The 26,886-nt window shown below is 40.1% G+C and overlaps 1 protein-coding gene across 1 annotated transcript in view; it reads right to left on the reverse strand.

Moving 5' to 3' along the window:
* Nucleotides 1-2,261: 2,261 nt before the first annotated feature.
* The window catches only part of SUGCT (succinyl-CoA:glutarate-CoA transferase), a 758,154-nt gene continuing 733,529 nt past the window's right edge, over nt 2,262-26,886 (reverse strand). The window contains exon 14 of the mRNA XM_045494357.1: nt 2,262-3,681. Within this exon, the coding sequence (XP_045350313.1) occupies nt 3,518-3,681 (164 nt within the window). The 3' untranslated portion in view covers nt 2,262-3,517. The remainder of the gene's footprint in view (nt 3,682-26,886) is intronic.

Genomic DNA, 26,886 nt, shown 5'->3' on the forward strand with positions numbered 1-26,886 from the left:
AGAAGTGTGTACCCTTTTATCTTTTTAACCTTTTCATCTTCCTTATCAAATGATGAATGTGCCAGTCCTGGTACCACAAAATCGAGAAGGAAAAGAAGGGCGCTTGATATTCTGGCCTCATAAGGATCATTGATACTACAATGTTCCAGGTGAACAACCCTGTTTTCTTTAGGCCCACTGCATCTGAAGAATCTCATCAATTGTAAGAGCTTGGTACAGCAGAGAGTCTCCCATAAATAGAGGCAAGTGCAAGAAGAATCTCATAATCTTGGGAACAAGTTTGAAAATGAAGAGCCCAGGGTCAGGGGGTGTTTTTCCCACTCATTTCCTTTGCTGGTTGAGAATTCATGGAGAACAGTCAGAGGAGAGACAGTAGATCTGGACAGTCTGTTCAGCTCTGGGCTGGCATTCTTTCCCAGAGCCTTTAAGCCCACTATTTGGAGAATAAGTCCTATGGACGAAGGCAAAATTGAGCTATGTGGGAGAATGGCAAGCCAGACTCAAATCGACAAAGCTTTTCAAGTAGACAACGTGCTACTGTCATGGGATGAAAGAGTCCATGTTGAAATATCATATTTAGGTGAGTCATGAGTGGGGTGAATTTCCCTGAGAAAGGCTGAAAGTAGGGGTCATGAAGTCTTCATGCAAAAGCCTTCCATTGTGGGGCTATCGGGGTTAGGTGGCCTAGTGACCTCATATGAAATAGCCTATATGAGACCTCCTGTGTGTGTTTTTTTAAATGTTTATTTATCTTTGAAGGAGAGAAAGAGACAGAGTGTGAGTGGGGGAGGGGCAGAGAGAGAGGGAGACACAGAATCCGAAGCAGGCTCCAGGCTCTGAGCTGTTGGCTCGAACCCATAAACCGTGAGATCATGACCTGAGCCAAAGTTGGACGCCCAACCGACCGAGCCACCCAGGCGCCCCCCTCCTGTGTTTGTTTAAATCAAGATTGTACTTCCATGGGGCACCTGGGTGTCTCAGTTGGTTAAGCATCCAACTTTTGCTCAGGTCATGATTTCAAACCCTGCATCAAGCTCTGTGCTGGCAGTGTGGAGACTGCTTGGGGTTCTCTCCCTCTCTGCCCCTCCCTCACTTGTTCTCTCTCTCTCTCTCTCTCTCTCTCTCAAAATAAACAAAATAAACTTAAAAAATAAAAGATTGTACTTCCAATTCCTAGGAGATGAATCGAAGACAAAGGAATACCAAGTAACTGGACTAGTCACACACAATTGGTCAATGTTCATTTCTCTTCTTCTAGGGAAACATTCTGAATATCAGAGTGCATGCTGGAAAATATCATGCTTGATTAACCAGAAAACCATGGCAGCAAAAAGTTGAAGGAAAAAATCAAGAGAGGGAAGACTAGTTGCTTGTGGACACACCCTCAGTTCCATAATGATTAACCCACGAAGTTTCGAAGAATTTTCTAAGTCAACCTCAGACACAAACCTGCCAGAAGGCGGGCCTTGACACACACTGAACTTGAGCATATGGTCTCTTAGTAGTGTGCTCAGCTTTGGGAATGTGTAAGAAAATAGGCCCTGATAATTAAAACAGCACATTTGTTTATAAAGCATAACTTGATCTGGGCATATTGCTAGAAATTTTAGCCAGCGCAATGCTTCTTTCAGGACTAATTATTGATCTGAACTTGAAATATATTCTAAATGATTTCTCTCACTAACTCAGTAGAGTAAATGCTTTCCGTTGGGTAACGAACAGTTTCAAAGTTCTCTTGGATCATTCTGAATTGTGTAGGTGGAAATCTGGATACATTTGTCTCCCATGGTAACTCTTCTATGGATGAAAACCACAGTCTCGATGGATTTCAAGGTTTTAGAGGCATTTTGTGACCTAGTCTGAACGATCGATATCGTCCTACACAAGGCTACCCAGATAGTTAGGGTTACTGTTCAGTAATCAAGCAATTTGCATTTCAAGAGAATCTACTTGAACCAGCAGGAGAAATGATGAATCTGTTTTTTAAGATCATGTGGTCTTGCCAATTCTCTGTCATCCCGTCTTTTACCATTTTCATTGCTAATTGTATCTGGCCTGAAGGGAATGTCTCCAAATGTGTGTCTATGGGTTAGCCATAGGGAGGAAAGCACTGCAAAAGGCATGAAATTACCGTTGTATGATGACATTCTAAACAGCGAAAGGCAGGAGAGCCTCAGAATAAAACGTTCACAAAGAGGAAAGCGGGGCGCTCCTCTCCCAGGAACTAGTAGGCATGCTTCTAAAAAGTCCCACGACGCCTGTGAGAAGACATATTTCCTTATTTATTTGAAATCCTTGATTCTAGAAACCTACTGGGGCTTACAGCATAAATGGCTCCAATCACTCCCATACAAAAAGAACACAAAAGGAAAACGAGCTATGACTCACAGTTTGAAAGATGAACATTTGTAATTTAACTTTCAGTTACCACTCGGGATGTCATGACACGGCTTTAAGATACGCGTGCTTAACAGTCGTGAACTGTGATCATATCAGGATGTGATCATCTGATCCCTTGGTCTATACCTTGGGCTTTGGTGATTGGTACTTTGAGAGATGACTGATCCCAGAACATAATACAAATCAGCTACTACCTTCTGGACAGAAAATGTTTTCTATACTTTAAATTCTCTGACAAAAACTTAAATATGTAAATCCAAATACTTAATATTAAAGCATGATGTATTCTTCTACAGTGAGTGCTCAGATTATATTCTCCTATTTGTCATTATTTAAACATTATTTAATACTAGATAGTCATTTGACATTCGTTTAAAAACCTGTTACATTTACACTTGGCTCAAAATAAGGTACTGATCAAAGAACCACTCTTCACTCCCTAATGCAGATAGACACATACATTCCAAAATGCACTCATGGAAATTGATTTTCTGCCACATATCATGAAATGATCAGAGAAATACAACATAAAGCAAATATTTACCCCCATGGAGAGAAAGAAGCTCAGTTCTATAATGGACATCAGCAAAGTCCATGGTTTAAATTACAGATTAACAAAGGGCTCATGAGCTCAAAATTAAGTTATTCTGTTTAAAATCAATCACTGAAACTGTCATTCTGCTTATTGCTTTGACTTCCTAACAAAGGTTTAAATGAGGACTTTATGTGCAAGTACAGAACGGCAAGAGATCTGCTCTTTTTCAGACCTGCGTGGGCTGGAGGGGCAAACGTTTGGGCGATTAATGTAATTAGAAAGAGGAATGTATTTTTCCAGAAAAAAAAAAAATCTTTACAAAAAACCCCCACAAATTCACAATTAACCTATTATCTGGGTGGGGTGGGGGGAAATGGTAAGGAGTAAAAGGTGGGGTACATTTAGAAAGCACGAGATGCATTGATACCAGAGCCATTCTGGAGGCGCCAGGCAGGAAATCTGGAATTACTCTAACTTCTCTTTGCAGAGGCAGGCACCAGAACTGGGGAGAAGGGTCCAGAAAGACTATTGCTTTTGCTAGTGAAGTACATTCAGATTGCGGTTTTGAGAAAGCATTTTTCGTCACTGAGCTTCATGTTGGGTCACCACTCCAGTGCTGAGCAGCTCCCCAATGGCCTTGTCATCATATCTGAGGACTTCCTTCAGGACGCGCGTCGTGTGCTGCCCAAGCAGGGGAGGCGGCCTGGCCTCTGACATGTCGAACTTACTGTATCTCACAGCTGGGCCTGTCAAAAGAGGAGGAAAGCAGGAAGCCTGTTAATGACTAACCCTATGAAATTAATTACCCAAGCAGCCTGGGGTGTTTTCAACGAATGCCAAGAATATCACTGCCAGTTACAATGGTGTAGGCCCACCATCATTTTGGAAAGACATGTGTTTTCACATGAGGCTTTTCCTGCCTCAGTCTCATTCAACTATGCAGTGGTCATCTGACCTGCCCCCATCATGCAGGGGGCGGCACGTACGCGCCCGGCGGGTGCCAGGATTGTTCCGAAGTCGCCAGTCCTGTCGCGGAGGCGGTTAGGGGTCCGTCACGCAACTGGGCAGGCTCTCTGGATCCAGACGAACCATGACCGCAGGTACACAGTGTCTCTCTGAAGCTGGAAACCTGAGCCCAGGTGGAAGGGGGTCTAGCAGTTTATTATTCAGTGTCGAATTCAACAGACTGCAGATCAACTAAACTTCCGCCAGACCCTGGTGAAGCCTTTTGGTGGTACAAGCTTCATTGTCTGGGAGATTTGGGTTTGCGCATCAGCTCCTCTACTCTGTGGCAGAGCCGTCTCGGACAAATTGCTTAACTTCTCCGAGCCTCATGTTCTGCAACTAAACTGGGTATGATCATGTAAGGATTTAAATGAGATAACGGAGGGGTGCCTGGGTGGCTGGGTAGGTTGAGCTTCAGACTCTCGATTTCTGCTCGGGCCACGGTCTCGCAGTTTGTGAGTTGGAGCCCCCTGTTGGGCTCCTCGCTGACAGCGTGGAGCCTGCTTGGAATTCTCTCTCTCTCTCTCTCTCTCTCTGTTCTTTCCCTCACTTGTGCATGCTCTCTCTCTCTCAAAATAAATTTTAAAAACTTAAAAAAAATTATTAAATGAGGTGATGGACAAGAGGCACGCACTAAGCATTCCCTAATCCACGCCAACGCACGAGACTGGCCGGCTGCTATGAGGAAAAAGCTGCTGCCGAATCTCTCTGGACACGGGCAGCGCTGGGGGAGAAGGCGATTTATTGCCCTCTGTTTGCTGAGCACTGAGCCACTGTAAACACGGTAACTCAAACGGTACTTTCAACACCTACTGGAGATGGATTTTATTATCCTCCTTCTATATTCACGTCAGGATAACGAAAGCCCAAAAAGCTCAAGTTTTGCTCGAGGTCACATGGCTAATAACTAACAGCACCGGGGTGCTGGCTGTCCTTCACATCTAATTTGGTTAGGCTTTGGGAAAACAAATTAGATAGTTGCAAGAAGACTACAAAACAGTACGCTTCCATCTCTTAAAAAATTCTCCAGCCTGCTCCCGATTTGGGGAGCGCAAAGGAAGAACACACAAAACCAAAGCGTGTGTGGGTAACAGAATGTCAGTTAGTAAAGCAGCAAATGTGCTTCAAGCTCTCCAGAGAATCCCATTAATAAAAAGTACTTTTGTAGAAGCCATTGTCGATGATAAAAAGGACACAGACCTCCCCAGCCGGTCAAAAGCCACACTTTTTTTTTTTTTTTTTTAATGTTTTTTTATTTTTGAGAGAGCACAAGCAGAGGACGGGCGGGGGGGGGGGGGGAGGTGGGAACAGAGGATTTGAAGTGGGCTCTGCACTGACAGCAGCGAGCCTGATGTGGGGCTTGAACTCTCAAACCCTGAGATCGTGACCTGAGCCGAGGTCAGACGCTCAACTGGCTGAGCCACCCTGACACCCCAAGCCACGCTTTTTTTTAAAAAAAATTTTTTTAACGTTTATTTATTTTGGGGACAGAGAGACAGAGCATGAACGGGGGAGGGGCAGAGAGAGAGGGAGACACAGAATCGGAAGCAGGCTCCAGGCTCCGAGCCATCAGCCCAGAGCCCGACACGGGGCTCGAACTCACGGACCGCGAAATCATGACCTGAGCCGAAGTCGGACGCTTCACCGACTGAGCCACCCAGGCGCCCCCCCCCCCCCCCCCCCCCCACCAAGCCATGCTTTTGTGTCAACACACACCATCCACTGTGGACAAATGGCAACTTTCAGCTGCTGGCCAGAGTTTTGTTTCTCTGAAGCTCAGTGAAATTCATTTCTTCTCCTCACACTTCTTTTTATTGTTTTAAATTGTATTTACTTTTTTTTTTTTTTTCTGACGTGTAGTGGACACACGACGTTACATCAGTTTCACGTGTATGACGCAGGGAGTCAACGACTCCGCCCATCATGCTGGGCCTCCCACACGTGTTGCCACCCCCTGACAGTGTTCTCCCTGCTGTGCCTTTCATTCCTGCCTCATTCATTCCATAACTGGAGGCCCGTACCTCCCAATTTTCACCCATTTTGCCATCACTCCCCCTTCCCTCTGGCAACCACCAGTTTGTTTTCTGGCTTTAAGGGTCTGTCTCTGCTTTTTGTTTCTTTATCTGTTATGTTTTTAGGTTCCACGTGGAAGCTCACGCTTCCTTTTAAAATGCCCCAGGGAAGACTGTTTTTTGTTTTGTTTTTTTTTTTTTTCCCACTGGTTGGTCCCTTTTTCAGTTAAGGAGCACACGTGGGAGGCAGGGTCCACTACTCTCACGAGAAGGCTGATCATTTGATGCTTCAGGGATGTGATCCTTACTCACCACTCTGAGTCCATTCCATTTTGACATTAATTAACAACAGTTTTAATCGAAAATTTTTCTTTCGAAAGAAGGATGCCACTGAGAGTATAGGCTGAGGTCAATGTCATGTGACTCCTTCCTAACAGAATTCCTGGAGCGTGACTACCAGCTGGAAAACAGTCACTTGACTACACTGAGAATCTGGGCTGGAACTCGCTGCTGGGATTGCTGCTGGTGGTTGTAGCACGACAGCTGCAAATATTTCATAAGAACCTGGGATAGATACCTCAGCCACCTGTTAGCCTTCGCAACAATCCCGGGCGGACACTGAAGTTAAAGGAGACTTTAGGTACAGGTTTAGGGTTCAGGTTAGGGAATGAGAATAATCTGTCCAACATCACCCAGGTAGGAAGAGTCAGTTCCCAAGTTTGGGTCTGTTAGGTTCAGGAACTTGGGTTTTTAAACAAAATAATAATTTGTCAGGGGAAATCCACATAACATAAAATGAACCATTTAAAAGTGAACAGTTCAGGGGTGCCTGGGTGGCTCAGCTGGTTAAGCATCTGACTTTAGCTCAGGTCATGATCTCACGATTCGTGGGTTCAAGCCCCGCATCGGGGTCTGAGCTCACAGCTTGGAGCCTAGAGTCTGCTTCAGATTCTGTGTCTCCCTCTCTTCCTCTGTCCCTCCCCTGCTTGTGCTCTGTCTCTCTCTCTCTCAAAAATAAATAAACATTTAAAAAAAATAATAAAATAAACATAAAAATGAACAGCTCAGGGGTGCCTGGGTGGCTCAGTTGATTTAGCAGCTGATTCTCGGTTTCAGTTCAGGTCATGATCTCAAGTTTTGTGAGTTCAAGCCCTGCAGTGGGCTCTGAGCTGACAGTGTGCAGCCTGCTTGGGATTCTCTTTCTCTTCCTCTCTCTCTGCCCCTCCTCTGCCACTCTTTCTGTCTCTCTTGAAATGAATAAATAAACGTAAAAACTTTTTTAAGTGAACAGTTCAGTGGCATTTAGTACATTCGCAATGCTGTGCAATGACCACCTGTATTTAGAAGTTGCGAGACGTTTCCATCACTCCGAAGTTAAACCCTCTGGGCCCGAAGCAGTTTCCCTCAACTCTGCCCTCCTCTAAACCCCTGGCAACCACTAACCTACTTTCGGTCTCTGGATTGATCTATTCTGCATATATCTATTCTATACAAATGGAATCATTCAATATGTGACCTTTTGTGTCTGGTTTCTTTCACTTAGCATGTTTTTGAGATTCATCCACCTTGCAGCATGTGTCAACACTAAGAACCTGGACTTTGAACTTCCATGCAGTGATGGTATAAGGGAATTCTTCAGGTCCAGCCATACTAAAGGGCAGTTCAATTTGTGTTACTCCCACTAAACACTATTCTTTCTTGGAAGCTTCCAGATATACACTAAAGACTATGCTACCAATTTGGGATGAAGGGCATTTAACAGTTTGCACAAAAAGTCTTAAAGAATTTAGAATGGTTTTACTACATACCATTTACTAGAATGGTATTATTAAAGCACTAGAATGGTATTGCTTGGTTTTTAGAATTGCTAGCATAAAGACACCTGGAAGTTACTGTATGTTTGGAAAGCTTATGCTTCTCTAAATAAGTGTATATTATTAAGGAAACCATATCACAATTTAATAAATTGTATATGTTTTTCCATAAGCGCTGTCATAAACCAGGTATTTTGCATATGGTTGAGTTCAGAAAGATTCTGAAGCTGGGGTTTGTTCATCTAATTTAAGATCAAAATATAGTGTATATGTATCTACTGTACTGGCAATTTTCAAATTGTAATTTTTATACATTTTTAAAATAATTATTGTTTTGCCACATGGTTTATTAAAAAACAAAAATTTATAGTCATATGTATTTTTGCAATGGAACTATATATATATACATAGTTAAGCAATGGGACAATTAAAGGTCATATCCAGATCCCAGAGAAAGCTAAGTTTTCATGAATCAATTGAAATCCCCTGTTCTTGCAGCCCTGTGCAATAATCCTGTGTACCAGGGACATCCTTTCCAGTCTAGACTTTGCACAAAGGGAATAAAGGGTTCTTAAAATACATTTGTCTCAAGAAGTAGAAAATGCTTGACATAATTATTTACATCTAAGGTCCAGAAAGAATGAATAATTTGATCTTCCATTAAAAAAAGATGAGCAGATAAGTCACATGTTCTTAAATTACTTTTTGGCAAAGTAACATCTATGTTCACATATGCTTTCAAACACTTGCAAGCTGTGTGATCTTGAGAATTCTTAAAGTCCCTGAGCCTCAGTCTACACATTTCTAAAATGAGGTTGACAGTACCTATGGAGGGTTGGTTTGAGCATTTGGGTAACATAACATGGATAATATTCACTGTCAGTAATAATCCAAGAAATACATATGAAGATAATAAAATAAGGTAAAATTTTGTTTGTAAAATTAGCAAATCTTGTGGCTATTTTGGTTTGTTTTTAAGAGGTCAGTGACAGGTAGGAGTGTAAACTGATACAACCCTTCTGGAGGGAACTTTGTCAGCTCAGTACTACGAGTTTCTTGGATGGAGAAATCCTGCTTTAAAAATTTTCTTCTATGGATGTAATGAGGAATGTTGACAAATTCTATAGGCAAGAATCTATACAAATTTCCAAATACATTTTATATCCTTAAGACCTACCTCCTTCCCACAGAGCTTTCTAATTTACAATTTACAGGCTGTGAGGGTTCTCTGTGTGGAATTCTGTATGTATTTTTTTTTTTAAACTTCTAGCTTCCAAAAGTGACCTTGTTAGGACCCGGTGTTTAGCAACTCTTTGTCTCACATACTGCTCCCATAGGTCTATCTCCAACCCCTTTCTTCCGGATGAAGAGGTCACACAGTCACAATTATCAAAAAATATTGGAATATATGTCCAAAACTTGGGCACTGGTCAAATAAATTATAGTGCCTCCAAACGATGGCAACCTGTACAATAATTTCAAGTTGTATTTTGTGGGTCTTTGAACACAAATATTATCTTCGCTCTCTCCTGAAGTACCACTGACATAAGAGTTTAGAAGTTAAACAAATATAAAACTTCAAGAGTAAAGAAAGTAGGTGGTAGCATCACTAGCGAATAGGATATTACAACAAAGTTAAGAATGACATGGATAGGATAATGTTGTGTGAAAAAGAGCGAGAAAAATCTGAAGCCCAGAATATTCTACAAGGAGACTGAGAGGAAATGGGTATCCATTGGCCCATGTCACCCCCCAAGACATTCTGAACTTAAAATCCGTGGTGAGGAGAAAGGTCTTTTTATTTTATTTTTTTAAATGTGTATTTATTTTTGAGAGAGAGACAGAGAGAGCACAAGCAGGAGAGGGGCAGAGAGAGAGGGAGACATGGAATCCAAAGCAGGCTCCAGGTTCATGAGCCCCGAGCTGTCAGCACAGAGCACGACGTGGGGCTCAAACCTACAAACCATGAAATCATGACCTGAGCCGAAGTCAGACACTTAACCGACTGAGCCACCCAGGCGCCCCGAGACAGGTCTTAAAATAGAAGTAGAACTTAAAGCGGAAGGATTGAATGTGTTAGTTCAGACTAACTTACTAGTTTGTACTTGCAACTAGAAGGAAAATGAAGCTTGCTTTCAAGTTTCTAAATGAAAATGATATTCAACCTAGAATTGCATATCCAAACAAATGATTAATCAAGTGCGAAGACCTTTTGAAACTTTCAAAGATTAACTAAGTTTACTAAATAATTTCTTGATGTTGAATCCAGTAAAACATGGGAGCAAATGATGGAAAATTTAAGGAGCACAGGGAAGGAAAGTCCCAGGATGACAGCTCAGACCAAGACAGTCAATAACGTAGAAATGGAAAAGGACAGAGACATTCAAAAGAGGAGTCTAAGAAAGCAAGAAGAGCGTTAATTGTATAACTAGAATAACTTAAAGATTGGAACAATGTAATAATAAGATAAAATTAGGGGCACCTGGGTGGCTCAGTCGGTTAGGCATCTGACTCTTGGTTTCAGCTCAGGTCAAAAATTTTAAAAGAAGATAAAATTACATTATACAAGAAAATAATAATTAAAAACTCTAGAAAAACGAAATTTGCGTAAGAAAGAAAAGATCCAAATATGAAGCAAATTATAATGTGGCAAGATTTTAAGTAACTGATGGAACACAAAGAAAATCCAGTTGACCTTGATGCCAAGAACATCTGGGTAGTACGTATTACCTGTGCATCCTCTATAACAGCACTAGGCATATTGTATTCCACTGTCTACTTAGTTGTCCGTATCTCCTGTGAGGGCAGGTACATGCCAATTGTGTTTATTAATGTGTCCTGCATGCTTTTTACGGTCCTATGAAATGAAGATAATGGCAAACATCCTTTCTTAAACACCTATAATGATTGTAGATTGTGGTTTTTTAAATGCTTTTTTATTTATTTTTGAGACAGAGAACACAAGCAGGGGAGAGGCGGGGGGGGGGGGGGGGGGGACAGAGGCTCATAAGCAGGCTCCATGCTGACAGCAGGGAACCCTATGGGGGCTCAAGCTCAAGAACCATAAGACTGAACTCATGAACCGTGAGACCTGACCCGAAGTTGGACACTCAACCGACCGAGCCACCCAGGCACTCAGCTGCTCTAGATTGTGTTTTTTATTTGCATTATCTCATTGGAATTTTCAGTTTATAAAATAGAGACCCTTATAACTCTCATTTTATGGATCAGAAAACTGAGGTCCTTTAAAGGGTTAGTTTGTCTAAGGTTAAGCAGCTAAATAAATAATAGAACCAGGACAAGATCTGTGTATCAGATTCCATGGGGCATGCTCTGTCATTTGACATAAATGTATTGAATTAATGACTGCCAATAATTAAAGGTATTTGAATAAGTACCATTTATGTCATTTTAATTAATTTTTCCACTAATTAAGTCTACATATAATTTTTTAGTATTTATCCCTGTGTCAAGATCTTGGCCCTATGAGCTAGATATATATTAGCAAAAACAAAAACAAAAACAAAACCATATCTGGACCCTACTCTCATGGAATTTATATTCTGATTTGGGAAACAGACAATAAACAAGCAACTAAATAAATAGCTAAAATTTTATAGAAACAATAAAATTGCTTAAAATCTAGCTGGAAAGAAAAGAATATTATAGGCAAAGTGGGGAGAGGCCAGGGTAGCAGGAAAGGACTGTTCTAGATGGAATGTGTGATAAGGCCAGACTGATTAGATGATCCTTAAGCTGAGCCCTAAATTGAGCTATCCGTACAACTAGTGGAGAAAAGAAGAGTCCAGGCAGTGTGAACAGGTTTGATGTTCAAGAAACTAAAAACAAGATCCAATGTGGCTGGAACTAAATTTGGCAGGAGAAGAGAGATTCTAAATGAAGTTGGAGGAAGAGGCAGAACAGAGTGTAGAAGAGGATCTAGAAGGAGAAAAGAGTTCAGAAGTTATAGTCGTGAAGCTAGATCTTATTCTGAGTTCCGTGGGAAGCCACTGGAGCTTTGAGAGCAGTGATACAACACTCGTGTTGCCAGGCAGAGAGTGAGACGAGATGTGTTTGGAGGTTGCTGTGGGCAGACCAGCAAAGATGGTGGTGGCCCGGACTGGGGTGGTGCCTGTAGAGTTTGAGAAAAGTGGATGCATTTGAGGGACACGTTGGTGATAGGAATGAGAGGGCTTGCTGATGGATTCCATGGGCCATGGGGAAGAGAAGGAGCAATGGAGAATCCTGTGTTTCTGGATTGAACAACTGGTGGGGCCATTTGCCAGATGGGGAAGACTGAATGGATTCTGTATGGACAAGTTTGCATGGAAGCAGAAGTCAAATTCTCTTTCCGACATGCTGTTTGAGGTGTCTGTGAGATAGCCAAGGGGAGAGGTGAGTGGGCCATTAGTTATGCATGAGTCTGGAATTCAGAGAAGATTTGGGGCCAGGATATACATACATTTAAGAAGCCACTTACCATCTAAATGTCCATATTCCAAAACACTGTATTTTCACGGTAACTGTATTTATTCCAACGTCCTTGGTGCTGAGGTTTTATTTTTTTTATTTTTTTTTTAAGTTCATTTATTTTTGAGACAGAGAGAGACAGAGCATGAACGGAGGAGGGGCAGAGAGAGAGGGAGACACAGAATCGGAAGTACGCTCCAGGCTCTGAGCCATCAGCCCAGAGCCCGACGCGGGGCTCGAACTCACGGACCGCGAGATCGTGACCTGAGCTGAAGTCGGACACTCAACCGACTGAGCCACGCAGGCGCCCCGGTGCTGAGGTTTTAAATGAGATGTTTGGGCAGCCTTTTCTTTACTATCTAAGTTCTAGCTCAGTATCTATCACATCAAAATGTGTTCTGTCCCCAGGAAGCAAAGTAAATGAATAAAAAGCTAATCTCGATAGTCGATAAATTTGGGGAAAAATGCATTTCTTTAAAAGGGATTCTATATTCTTGGGGTTAAACAAACACATTTCCATCGACCTGACAGCAGAAAACACTGCATTTTTATTTTTGAAGGAACTGTGAGTGTTGTTCCCCATAGAAAGAGGTGGGAGGGGGGACCTGAGTCATAGCCACCTAGGGATAAAGTAAGGTGGGAAAATTTTTCCCCTGCCTTAATAGAGGAGGTCAAACTAAAAAACATGGAAACAAATGGGCACATAACTTGGTACCAAATCTGCAACCCCAGGTGCTGTCCTTTTGAGGAGATCACCTAGTCTAATGATTGGTGGCCAAGGCCATGGGTATCCTTATGCCCTTCACCAGGAAGGGGGCTGGGTGGCACAGCTTGTAGGCTGTACCCATCTCTAAGTGAGGACTGTGTGTGTGTGTCCCCTTACACAGGGATTTCTAGGAAAGCGGCAATGACCTGTATTTCAACTTCTATTGCATTCTGTGCATGCGCTTTCCTGAGAGGCTGCACTGATAAACTTCATGGACTCTAAAGTTCAAGAGCTGGAGGCTGATACCATGCAGAGGCAGGGGAGGAGGAGTCGCATCACAGCCTGCAAGTCAGACATGGTAACGTCTGAAACTACTACGTACTGAGTCCCTCCTCTAAACCAGGCCCGGGGCTGAGTACTTTCTAGATCCTCACAATCACTGTAGGCAGTTTTTTATATTTATGAATGCATTCCATTCCTATATCCCCGAAGAGCAATATGTTGCTGAGAGAGGTTGTGAAATGCATGTAAGAGCAGGTATAGCAGGTGCACATATAGACCTGCTGACTTTGTAGCCACAGTTTTTGACAAGTGATATGGCAAGATGATGAAGAATGTGGGTTCTGGAAGCAGAGTGTCTAGTTTCACATCCTGGCTCTGCCATTTACTAACTGTAACTCCTCGATAGCGACCTAATCAGCCTGTGCCTCAATATCTTTCTCTGGAAAATGGGGACGATAATAGCACCTACCATATCAAGTTGTGAGGACGTAAAAAAAAAAAAAAAAAAAAAAAAAAAATTCTTCGAAAGTACCAGAAACACAGTAAGCACTTAATACATGCCAACTGCTATCATTTTCTTTCCTTCTCTTCTCCAGTTTGCCTTAACAACCTAGATTCCTCAGCAGAGCCCCAGTCACCTCCTACTTCAAGACCTCCCAGAACACTAACAAGTTAGCTGCATTTGTTTTTTAATGTTTATTTATTTTTGAGAGAGAGAGAGAGAGAGTGTGTGTGTGTGTGAGTGGGGGACGGGTGGAGAGAGAGGGAGACACAGAATCTAAAGCAGGATCCAGGCTCTAAGCTGTCAGCACAGAGCCCAACATGGGGCTCGAACTCACCAACCATGAGATCGTGACCTGAGCCGAAGTCGGGTGCTTAACCGACTGAGTCACCCAGGTGCTCTGAGTTAGCTGCATTTTCAGTTCATGGCAGCAAGTTGGGGATAAAAGTGTTAACTTTTAAAAAGTCCTTTAGAGTCAAGGATACAAATATTTCAAGGGAAAGGAAAAGGGAGAAAGGAATCAACCATTACTTAAGCACATATTACATAACAGACACTTCTCAAATGTTTATTTTGTTCATTCTCCATTACAACCCCTTGAAATAGGCATTTTCTTCCTCTTCCTACAGATAGCAAAGAGAAGGCTAAGGAAGGTTAGATTACCCATGTCACACATCTGATAAGTGCACACTTACTGTTTTCAACAGCATCAGAACCTACACCGGAAATTAATTTTATACTCCTTTAGGTTTTAACTAGGTATAGGAGAAGGAACTTAGAAAACATGGAACTTGTTTGACTTATTTAACAAACACTATGCGCCAGACACTATTTTATGTGCTTGACACCTTTGATTCATTCAGCCCTAAGGATAATTCCACAAGCTACTATTGTCATCACCATTTTACAACCAGGGAAACTGAGAGACGTAGCGGGGAAGTCACTCGCTAGGGGTCACAGAGTCAGTAAGAAAAAGAGCCAGGCTTCACACCCAGTCTTGCTCCAAATCCCCAGTCATTGCCAATGGGCCACACTACTTCCTGGGCAGCAAAAGAGGGGGTTAGCTAAGGTTGAAACTGAACTCAGATGCCTTGGGGTAGAGCATGCCAAGGACAATTTCACATTTCATCTTCTGACCAGGCTGTTCTCTCCGTCTTTCTAGATTACAGTGCCTCCAGATACCTCATGCACTATGTATTCATTACTACCTCATCTTTTCAAATTAACTTGTCGTATGCCACTAATTTCCTTAGTAGGAAGTCCCGGGATCAGAGCAACATCAATACATCCCCAATTTCCCGTGTTCCTGACTCAGGCAATGCACGCCTCTACCCGCCCCGAAAGGAATGAAGTCTTCCCTGTGCTCTCTGTGGAAAGTTATCTGGTTCAAGGCCCAGGGAGGGTCCAGTTCCTGGTGTGCCAGAAAATTCCTCAGACAAGCCCTGTGGTGTTTTCCATCTGTGGTTTGAGGCCCTTCAGTAACAAGACCCTGACTATTTTGTCTCATCTCCTTTTAGAAAACTTCCATGATTCTCTTAGGCTAAAAAGGGAACTACCCAATCTATGCAAACATCCCAAGCTACTCTAACTATATTCAGAATTCAAGCTACATTTCTATAATCCAGACCAACTTAATAATGTAAACAGTTGCAGGAAACAGAGGTAGCCAAAAACATGTGGGAAACCATAATGAATATTCAAGTAATGGGAACATAATATCACATCATCATCATGAGGGAAGGGACCTAAACGGTCCTTTTTTCCAGAACTCCATGCACCTCCCGTCTTGATGATGCATTTCTAAAGTGATGAAACAATCCATTGCTCAACCTCACAGCAAACTGGCAAATGGTCAACCCTAAGGGTTAAGTTAATTAACATAGCTGGCCTGTCCAATCATAATGGAAGCAAGAATAAAAAAAATGATACTAAGTGTGTGGATCTTTTTTTTTTTTCAATGTCTGATATGGATGTCAACTTTTAAAAATATCATGAATACTTAAAAGCAAACATCTGTTTTATAATATATGAAATGCTATATCAAACGTTTTTATTTTGACTTCTTTGGCCCATCTCTAAGATACATGCTGTAGATACCATTTAATCTTCAAGGCTTACTAGTGTACTAAGAAGCCAAACTTTATTTTGCTGAAAATAATGATAGCTCCAGTACCGAGTTGTTTCACAATTTCCCCTCCAGTGCTTGAACTCATCATCATAACAATAACAATATTTTTTATATGGCGCCTCTCAGCCATAGCATCCAAAGTGCCAAATGGAGCCACACAGTTAGAACACATTAAGCCCATTAGATGTGAGATAAAAACAGATCAAGCCATTTAAAATAGCATGGGTGACGGGGGAAAAGCCATAGAGAATAAAAATGGCTTTGGACTTTTTTAACAAAAGCACTCAATCTGTGGCACTGCTTTCGTGGTCAGGCATCCCAGAAACTCAAGGCAACATGTGGTTTGTACCACCAACTGGGATAGGGCACCCCTAGTCTCATTCAGAGTTCACAAGCACCATTTATCATTACTGTGGTCACAAATTTTAATTCATTATTTTGCAACTGAATAAAGAATTCTTCAAGTGCCGCTACCTGTAAGGTAAGAGTATATTTTCAACTGTGTCTATGACCCTGTGGTAGTCGTGAGTGTTGTCCATCGATTTTCCAATTCTCACCTTCCAGGAGTATGCTGGCATTACATGCCCTAACCCCTGTGATGTTGGACGAGGCCACGTGACTGGTCAACAAACTGTGAATAGAAGGGCTGTGTATGCCACCTCCAGGCCAGAACACTCAACTGCTGACTTAAGAGCCTCTGGGTCTCTCTGGTGCTGGTGTGGTGACTTGGCAGTGTGTGATATGGTGACTGCTCCACCAGTCTGGGGCCATTTCAACCCACGATGGACATATACCGTGAGCAAGAAATGTATCTGTGTTGTTGTAAGCCAGTGTTACTTGGGAACTGTTACTACAGCATAACCTAGCCCATGAAGGCTGATTAGACGCCTCATCTTTAATCCAGAGATCTGTTTGCTGCGACCAAACGAGGGACCCCTTAAGCCTCAGCACTCCTTTAAAAAGCAATCAGTTCAGATGGTCCAAATACTTTGAAACTCTCATTTTGTGTGTAGCCAATTTGGACCAGTGGAATGATGATAACAGCTATTATGTATTGAGTACTTACATGTGTTAGGCATTTGGTAGAATGCTTTCCATATATCACCTTGCTTGAAAGACTAAATGACTTGAAAAAGTAGGATTATTATTACACCATTTTATCGACAAGGAAAGTGGGGTTAAGTAACGTTATCAAAATTACACAGCCGGTCAACTAAAGAATTTCGTTACTACTTAGGCTGCCTTAATACAAAGTGCATGCTCGTTAACACTGGGATGTATTTCCTCCCTGCATAATGTGGAAGAAAATCTGTTCTCCTATCAGTGGCTGAATAAATACCATTCTTTGGCAGATGGTGTTAGAAAGCAGTATTGTATTATAAACACTTATATATTTCATGATTGCTAATCCATTAAGGCATTTATCTTTCATTTGAAAAAGAAACAGGGTGACTTGCACTTGATTTATCTATCTTGTTCCAACCCACTGAAATGTCATAGTAGATTATCCGTTTCCTGCTGGAAAAATATATGGCCCATAAGGAAATGCTATTCATATTCATTAACAAACACGCCATCTCCCCTCAGAGTGTGCTCCCCAAACCGGTGGCTGAGGTCCCTGAAAAATGCTGGACTAGAAGAAGCGCTCCCCTTAATGCTTCTTTCCAACATTTGTGTTTGCTTCTAATTATTTTCAACACTTCTGCAAACACTAAAAAGGGTGAAGAAACACCTTGCTGACAATGTGCGCTTTGCCAAAATAATCAATTCTCCCACTTCTTTGCCTTCTAAAATTCAAGTATCCAATACAAGCTCTTTGGGTGCATTCCCAGGATTTTGTTTGGTTAGACTTCACCATGGAAAACAAAATTGGTTCAGCTGAAGTCTGTAGCCAGAACATTTTAAGCTTCATAGACCTTCAAAGTAGTGACCTCCTCCTCACCTCCTCTGCCTCTGTGCTCCATTAAGGAAAATACCGGAAGAAGTTTCCAGTCAGAGAAGCCAGATTGCATTTCGATTCAGTTTTGAGGGGAGGAACTGAACAGAGCTGGAGCAGGTGGTTATTTGTGGCTCTTACTACAAATGAGCTTTGAAAAGTTCTTCTGTAAGCCTCTGAAGGTCTTTCATAATTTAATAAAATTTTTCTGTGCTTCTTAATCTCTGTCTTAAAGGAATCAGCTTTATATCTACCATCTTCGGCTTTGCTTTCCCAAGAGTGTCTGAGATCACACAAATCACAATCATAGCCCAAGCAAATGCAGGATCCAGAAAATTAGGTCCCCAAACTCGCTGCTGGGAAAATGCGGATGTGTTGACTCTTTGCCACAAGAATTGATCTTAATTTTTCCCTTTCACTTTATTGCTGACGTCCACAGGGAAGGATTTTAGAAAACGCTTTCCCTCTATGCCCCTATTTCCATTTTGGCATGTTCATACTCTCAACCACCTTAATCGTCAGCCTTGCCTTGTAAACTTGCTATCCCAGTGCTCTGGCCTCTGAAATGCCTCTCACATATTCCCATACTTACCTTTCCTGCCCCCTCCTTGGGCCCAAGCACTCTGAAACAGGAGGGCTTCTTGCCTAATCTTTATTCCCAGCTCTTCCCTCCAGCCCAACTGCGCTCATTCTCTCCTGGCTCTGACTCTGTGCCAGCCCCTTTGCTGACCTGGAAGGTATCTCAACATGGCCATCCTCAAGCCCATGTTATTCTTGAGGCTCTGCTCAGGCTAATTTGCTGTTGAGCCTTCCTTTTGTTCTCACAGGTCAAAGGAGCATCTCTCTTGCTTGGTTCCCTCCAACATTTGATCTGTTTTTTCCTCAATGATGTATCTCAAACTCTGATTGTATTACCTCCTGTGATCTTTTTTGAGACCAGAATTAATGTTGTGCTCATCTTGATCTTTCATAGCGTCTACCACCTGGTGAGTGTCCAGTAAATAACTGAAGGAGTAGACAAAAAAAGAAAAAGCCACCTAACTCGAATCCTAGATTAGGAAACAAGGCCACTAGAAATATGTGAAATACAGAAGGACAGAAACGCTAACGCTTGTTTACATGGTGTATAAATGGAGTCATCCTGACTCCTCTTTCTCTTACACCACATAACCAACTCATCAGCAACTTCTATGGGCTCTACCTTCAAAATATATGCAGAATCCAACCTCTTTTTTTATAAACATCCTGGATCTAGCCACCATCACCTCTTGCCTGGATTTCTGTGGGAGTCTCCTATCATGACTCCCTGTCTGCATGCTTACCCTGCAATATATTATCAATAAGGCGGCTGGAGTCACCTTTTAAAACCCTAAGTCACATCACATCATTCCTCTGCTCAAAATTCTGCAAAGCTTTCTTTGTTTCATTCTTGACAGAGGGCTCTGAGGTTCTGCATAATCCACCTGCCTCCCCAGTAAGCTACCCTTGACCTCCCATCTTACCCTCCCCACTCCTACCCACCTGCTCCAGGAGAGCTGGCCTTCTTGCTCTTCACCAAGCATGCTCATCCCTAGGGGCTTTGTTCCAGTTGATCTCCCTGCTTGCAACGTTTTCCCTTCTGCTATTTACACTAATTATTCCTTTAAAGCCTTCACTTCTTTGCTCAATGAAGTCTACTCTAACTACCCCACTGGACATTTTAACCTGCCATTCTGACCCTGCCACTTCCAATCTCCTTTACACTGTTTTACTTTCTCTTTTTTTCCATCGTACTTTTCATGTATGTCCACTTTATTTGTCTCCCTTTGCTAGGATGTAAACTTTATAATAGCAGGGAGCATTGTCTGTTTTCCTCAACAAATATTTGCTGATTATGAGTGAGTGAGTGCGTGAGTGAGTGAATGAATGATTTCATTCAACTAAACTTTGAATGCAGTTCTCAAAGTTCTAAAACAATGAAACTCGAAGTGTCCATAGCCTCAGACCTCAAGATTCTAGCGAAATAAATCCTGTTGAATAGACCCCAAAGCAAAGTAAAACCCTATTGCTGACTATGAGCCAAAATACTTACACACAAACAGAAAAGTGCTAAATGCAGTGTGTTTGTTCTCACTACCTCTGGGTTATCCAGTTGTGCAACTTATAGTTATGCTACCCACAAAGACAGACACCTGCAATATTCCAAAGATGAAACATTCCAACAGCTGTGCAGAATTTTTTAGTATCAACATTCATTTCATGGATTGGGTAAAAACAGGTGTTCAGAAGAATTTTGAAGCTCCATGAGGGCAGGAATCATACCTGCTCTGTTTGCATTGTCTCCAGAAGCCAGTAAATTGGGATGCCCAATACGTATTTGTTGAATGAATGTATGCCTGAAGAAAAAGGACCCCTATATTTTCAGAAATAAACAAGGCAGTAAAAGGCAATTTCACTGTTCACAAAAAGAAAGGTTTTACCATCTGGATGTTGGTACAATGATACCAAATTTTATCTTAATTGAATTTGTTTAGAAGTTAATTTTTTATTTTGACAATAATATGTAGGACTCTATGAACAATGTAAAATAGCTCAGGAAAACATTGTCAGACTCAAAAAAATATTTAGTCCTACTTGGAAGAACATAAGGTCTTTGGATTTTTAATGACTATTTGTTTTTCTATTTGGAAAACATAAGTCTTGGTTTTATTTATATGAGACTATAATTTTTACAATTGCACATTAATTTAATTTTGTTTCCCATGTTTCTTTGCTAGTGGGTGTTGTAAATTTCACATAATAATAATAATACACGCCTGTTGTGATACACAAACATTTTCCTACTTATTGATTCTTCTCCCTTTTTCCACATTCTCCTCGTTAGCTATTTATATTGGTGCCTACAAAATGCCCTGCTGACTCTCTTGCACATTAATTCTATGGTTATTCTTTCCTACTACCTTTTGAATTATTTAAATGTATTTAACACACAAGGTAATAAGGGCTATTAAATATCTGAAGTGTTGTTTTCATTTTCACAGTTTCATTGTAAATTTGAAGATGGTCATTTACTTTTTTATATGTTAATTAAATACATGGGTAATATTCTCTTTCCATATAAAAGCTCCTTGCACAGCTTACAAGAACACAAACTTTTCTTCTGCTAAGGGTAGAGTTGGCTGTTGTCTATGAAATGGTGAGGATATCCTCAATCCATGCTGAGTGGGAAGACATTCTTTCCACATTGGAATTTCATTAATTTTGCCTGAGTAATAATCCAGCTTAACCAAATGAAAAATATGAAGCATTATTTCTTACAAATAAATAAAACTAGACCAAAGATGTCTTGTAAATCCATAAGAAAACTTAATAATACACACAAGTGGATTTTAAATAGTAAATCAGTTCTTTCCTACAAAGGGTACTCTTTCTGTGCTTCAGCATGCTTATTTTTAGGAACATTTGAAACATTTCCTGTGTAATCATCATTAAGTCAATAATTTGTTCAGGGATTTGTCTTTAACAAGATAGCACAAAGATAAACTTCAAAATGATCCTCTAAGTATCTAAGTGATCATACCTTCAAAGTTGTTGAAAACCAAATTTAAAATCACTACTTAAAGTTACTATTCTCAGGTCTCTAAATTCACAAGGTCCATAAAACCAGAAGACCTGGTCCCAGATTATAGATTATCCTGAGTTAGAAAGTCTTTGATGAGCAGTGATTCTGGGATAATTTGTCAAATGTCAATTTCTTAACAAAAATAAGTACATAAGAAAAACTTTAAGTAGAAGGTTTCTACAAGACATTTCGAGCCATGTGAAAGAAAACGGGTAAGCATTATAACAATAATGTGTGGTAAATTAAGAGTCCTCTCTGGATTAAACTTTCCCTGAAAGTTAATTTTTAAGTTACCTTAAAATTACATGACAATGTATAAAACAGTTTATGTGAGGAAAGTGACTATTTTTGTATACTATAAAAGGATCTGGTAGTTGGAACACTATAAAAAGAGTGTTATAAAGTCAAAAACATCCAAGCACATGATATATATTTTGAGGATAACCATGATTTTGTCTCCAATGAAATGGAACATTCAAGAAACATCCAAGTGACTACTCTGGAGTGAGTCTGATTGCCCCGCCCAGTGGTGTGACAGTGAATGTGCAGTAAACCCCATAGAGCCTATTAGAAAGTCCTGGACATCTTCTTGGGGAAAACCCAAAAGAGAGGACCATCCTCAAATTCTTGTTTTCTTTAAAAAGGACAAGTGTGCTTGTTTTCTTCATCTTTTATTGGTGAGAGCCATCTAACCAAAGACAAAGCAAATGCCTCAGTACCTCAGATGTTTGTTAAAGTGTGAGTAAAGGACTTCCTACCTCAATTTTCTAGCTTGCCAAGTCAATATTACAAATTGCTGGGCCCAGCCTTACACCCACCAGATCAAAATCTTTGAGAATAGCGCTTGTTATCTGAATTTGAATATGCACATCAGAAGTTTTTTGAATCACTAAGTTGGAAAAGTCCTGTCACTCCCAAGCTATGTGGATTTTTCCGTGTCCTCATCTAGAACAAGAGGGTGATAACAGTATCTAGTTCACACACTACTTTAGAAAATTAAATAAAAAATGCTGCCAAGTACTTAATCCAGAACCCAGCATATATTAAGCAATTGAAAAGAAGAACTAAGCAAATAGTTCTTCTTTTTCTTCTTATTATAATTAACACTGCAGGGTTTTAGGGGCAGGAGCTATGAGAATTGAGTTTCTGTTTCATCATGACCAGCAGTGATTCACTCATGTTTAGGATCTAGCCTGAAATTTGTGCAGAGAGACTCTTTTTTTTTTTTTTTAATTTTTTTGTCTACTTTTGAGAGAGAGAGAAAGAAAGAGAGAGAGATAACGAACCGGGGAAGAATAGAGAGACAGTGAGAGACAGAGAATCCCAAACAGGCTCTGTACTACCAGTACAGAGCCCAATGCGGGACTGGAACTCACGAACTGTGAGATCATGACCTGAGCTGAAACCAAGAGTCAGACACTCAACTGACTGAGCCATCCAGGTGCCCTGCACAGAGACTCTTTCTGAAGGGAGGCTATTTATTTTACAATTAGAAAAGATGAAGTCTTAACAAAGCATTATATCAAAAGCAATAGCATTCCTCCCTGTTCCAAGTAAAAAACCTTTGGACACAAGGCAAAAAAAAAAAAAAAAAAAAAGGAAAATTCTGAGGAGTTGAAACAAAAAGGTAACTGCCAAAGGATCTTGTGACTTGAAGAACTACACTGAGGAGAGTTTTCTGGGCTTCCTTGTTGCCTCCTACATATCCTGGACAAGGCACTACAGAAACCTCCAATCTGGGACCACAAACAGACACAGGCAAAATAAATAGCAAGAAAAGTCTGTTCCTTCTAAGCCAGAGCACCAGGAAAGGATGGTCTAACTTAACCATAAACCCTTTGGTCAATACCTGCCATACTCTGGGCAAACACCAAAGGAAGTCCTCTTTACCACTACTGCCCAGTGATTCTGGTGTGGCCAAGCCAAATGCTGATCTTCTAGACTATTACTCCAATACCACTACCATGGAAGCAGGCAGTGGCATTCTGATTTTCCAACCCTGTGTGGTCAGCAGGACCAAAGGGGGGAGCAGATACCTCATTTCCCATCCAATGGCAAAGATGGTACTCTAATTACCTGCCAAGATAATGCCATGGTCATCCAGCAGTGAGTTGAGTGGGTTTGGGGAACCCAGTAGGAAGCTGACCATAAGGACCCACCCTTCATGCTACACCTTAACAGGAGGGTTGTTTGCTAAAAAAGAGAGAGAGAGAGAGAGAGAGAGAGAGATTGAAAAGGATACAGAGAGTCATAACATAATATCCAAAGCACCCTGGATACAATAGAAATTCACTGATCAAAGCAATAACCAGGAAAATCACAACTTAAATGAGAAAAGACAATCAACAGATGCCAACGTCAAGATAAATCTGACAAGGATTATAAAGCAGACATAAAAATGCTTCATAAACAAATGAAACAAATGAAAAAATAAAATCAGCATAAAATAAAAGTTGTTAAAAAGAAACAAATAGAAATTGTAGAACTGAAAAATACAATAACTAAAATTTTAAAAATTAACTGATTTGTTCAGCAACATAGTAGAGATGACAGAGAATAAAATCAGTGAACATGGAGACAAATCAACAGAATTTAGCTAAGAGAAAGAAATAGACTGAAAAAATAATTGCACAGAGAATCAGGACAACAACAAAAGAGCCAAAATTTCTATCACTGGAGTCTCAGATGAAGAACAGGAGAAAGTGAGACTTTCTGAAAAATATTTGAATAAATAATGCCCCCAAACTTCAGAAAACTTGGTGAAATACATAAATGTATTGTTGTAAAAAACTGAACAAACAAGCCCATAGAAATTGATGCCAAGACACATCATAATTAAACTTCTAAAAACAAAAGACAGTGAAAAAAACATTTTTAAAGCAGTCAGAGAAAAGCAGCAGCTTATTTATAGGGGAAAAACAATTCGAATGACAAGAGATTTCTCATCTGAAACCATGTAGGACAGAAGGAAGTGGAAATTTTTTAAATTACTGAAAGAAAAGAAGTGTCAGCTCTGAATTCTATATCTGGCAAAAAATATCCTTCAGGAATGAAGAGGAAATCAAGACTTTTCAGACAAAGGAAAACTGAATGAATTTGTTGATAGCAAACCCTTATAAACAGAAAATTCTCTAAACAAAAAGAAATGATAAAAGAAAAAGACTCTGAGCTTCAGGAAGAAAAGAACACCATTCCACTTCAAAGAAGCAGAATACACACTCTCAAGTACATACAGACCATCTCTAGAATAGATCACATGTCAGGCTACAAAACAAGTCTCAGTAAATTCAAGAAGTTTGAGATTATATTAAGCATCTTTTCTAACCATGACAGTATGAAACTAGAAGTCAATTTCATAAGAAAACTGAAAAAAAAAAAAGAAACTTGGAGACTAAACGGTATGCTTCTGAACAACCAATGGGTCATTGAAGAAATCAAAGTAGAAATAACAATATGTAGAGCAAATTAAAATGGAAATATGACATACCAAACTACAGAATGCAGCAAAAGTGATTATAACAGGGAAAGTGCATAGTAATACAGGCCTACCTCAAGAAACAAGAAAATCTCAAACAGTCTAACTTCACACCTGTAGGAACTAGAAAAAGGAGAAGAAATGAAACCCAAAGTTAATAGAAGGAGGGAAATAATAAGGATCAGAGCAGAAATAAATGAAATAGAGACTAAAATGAAACAGAAAAGATCAGTGAAACTCAGAGCTGGTTCTTTGAAAAGATAAACAAAATTGATAAAACTTAAGCTAATTCACCAAGAATAAAAGGGAGAAAATTCAAATGAATAAAATCAGAAATGAAAGAGAACTTAACAACTAATACCACAAAAATACAAAGGATCATAACAGACTATTACAAACAATTCTATGCCAACAAATTGGACAACCTAGAAGAAATGGATAAATTCCTAGAAATACACAATTTCTCAAGACTGAATCATGAAGAAATAGAAAATGAATAATCAGACTACTAGTAAGGAGATTGAATCACTAATCAAAAACCTTTCAACAAATAAAACTCTAGGACCAGATGGCTTCACATGGCCTCTACCAATCATTTAAAGATTTAAAAGCTATCCTTCTCAAACTCTTCCAAAATATGTAGGAAGAGTAAATGCTTCCAAACTCACTTTAAAAGGCCAGCATTACCCTGATACCAAAAGCAACAAGAAAAGTAAATTACAGGTCAATACTCCTGATGAATATAGATGCAAAATCCTCAACAAAATGTTAGCAAACCAAATTTAACAATACATTAAAAGGATCATACACCATGATTGAGTGGGATTTACTCCACAGATGCAAGAATGGATCAACATCTGCAAGTTAATCAATGTGATACACTATATAAACCAAATGAAGGATAAAAATCATGTAATAACTTCAATAGATGCAGAAAAAACTCAGATGGTTTCACGGGAGAATTTTACTATTTAAAGAATTAACACCAAGTTTAGACAATCGCTTCTAGAATACAGAAAATTAGGGTACACTTCCCAACTCATTTTATGAGATTAGTATTACTCTGAGCTCAAAACTAGACAAAGTTAGTGCATAAAAACAAAACTAGAGGTTAATGCCTCATGAACCTTAATCTAAAAACTTCTCAACATATTAACAAATTAAATGTGTAAAAAACCAAGTATACTCAATGACCAAGTGGGATCTATTACATTTAGCAAAACTGGTTCAACATTTTAAAATCAATTCCTTCAATCCACTATATCAATGGACTAAAAAAGAAAAAATCATATGATCATATCAATTGATGCAGAAAAACCCAAGGCAAAATCCACCATCTATTCAGGTTTTTTTAATTTTTAAAATTATTTTTAATGTTTATTTATTTTTAAGGGGGGTTCAGAGAAAGAGGGAGACACAAAATCCAAAGCAGGCACCAGGCTCTGAGCCGTGAGCACATATACTGATGCAGGGTTCGAACACACAAACCGTGAGATCAGGACCTGAGCCGAAGTCAGATGCTTAACTGACTGAGCCACTCAGGTGCCTCCCAACATCTATTAGTGAAAAAATTTCTCAGCAAAGTAGGAATGAAGACACTTTCTTAACTTGATAAAAAGTATTTACAAAACCCAATAGTTGCCATCATACCTGATAGTAAAAGATTGATTACTTTTCTTTAAGATTAGGAACAAGGCAAGGATGTCTACTTTTATCATTCTTATTCAACAATAAGTACTTTAAGTTCTAGTCCCTATAATAAGGCAAGAAAAAAATGAAAGGCATATGAATTACAGAGAGAGAAATTAGTGTCCCTTTTCACAGATAACATTGTCTATGTAAAAAAAAATCCCAAATAATCTATAAACAAACAAACAAAAAAACACCTTTTAGCAAGGTTGGCTTGCTAGAAGTGAACATTAAAAAAAAGGTTACAGGATACAATATAAACATACAAAAAGTAATCACATTTCTATCTACTACCAAGGAAAATGTAGAAACTGTTATTGCAAACATAATA

The sequence above is a fragment of the Leopardus geoffroyi genome, chromosome A2 (assembly GCF_018350155.1).
Source record: "Leopardus geoffroyi isolate Oge1 chromosome A2, O.geoffroyi_Oge1_pat1.0, whole genome shotgun sequence".
In the NCBI taxonomy this organism is placed as follows: Eukaryota; Metazoa; Chordata; class Mammalia; order Carnivora; family Felidae; genus Leopardus; species Leopardus geoffroyi.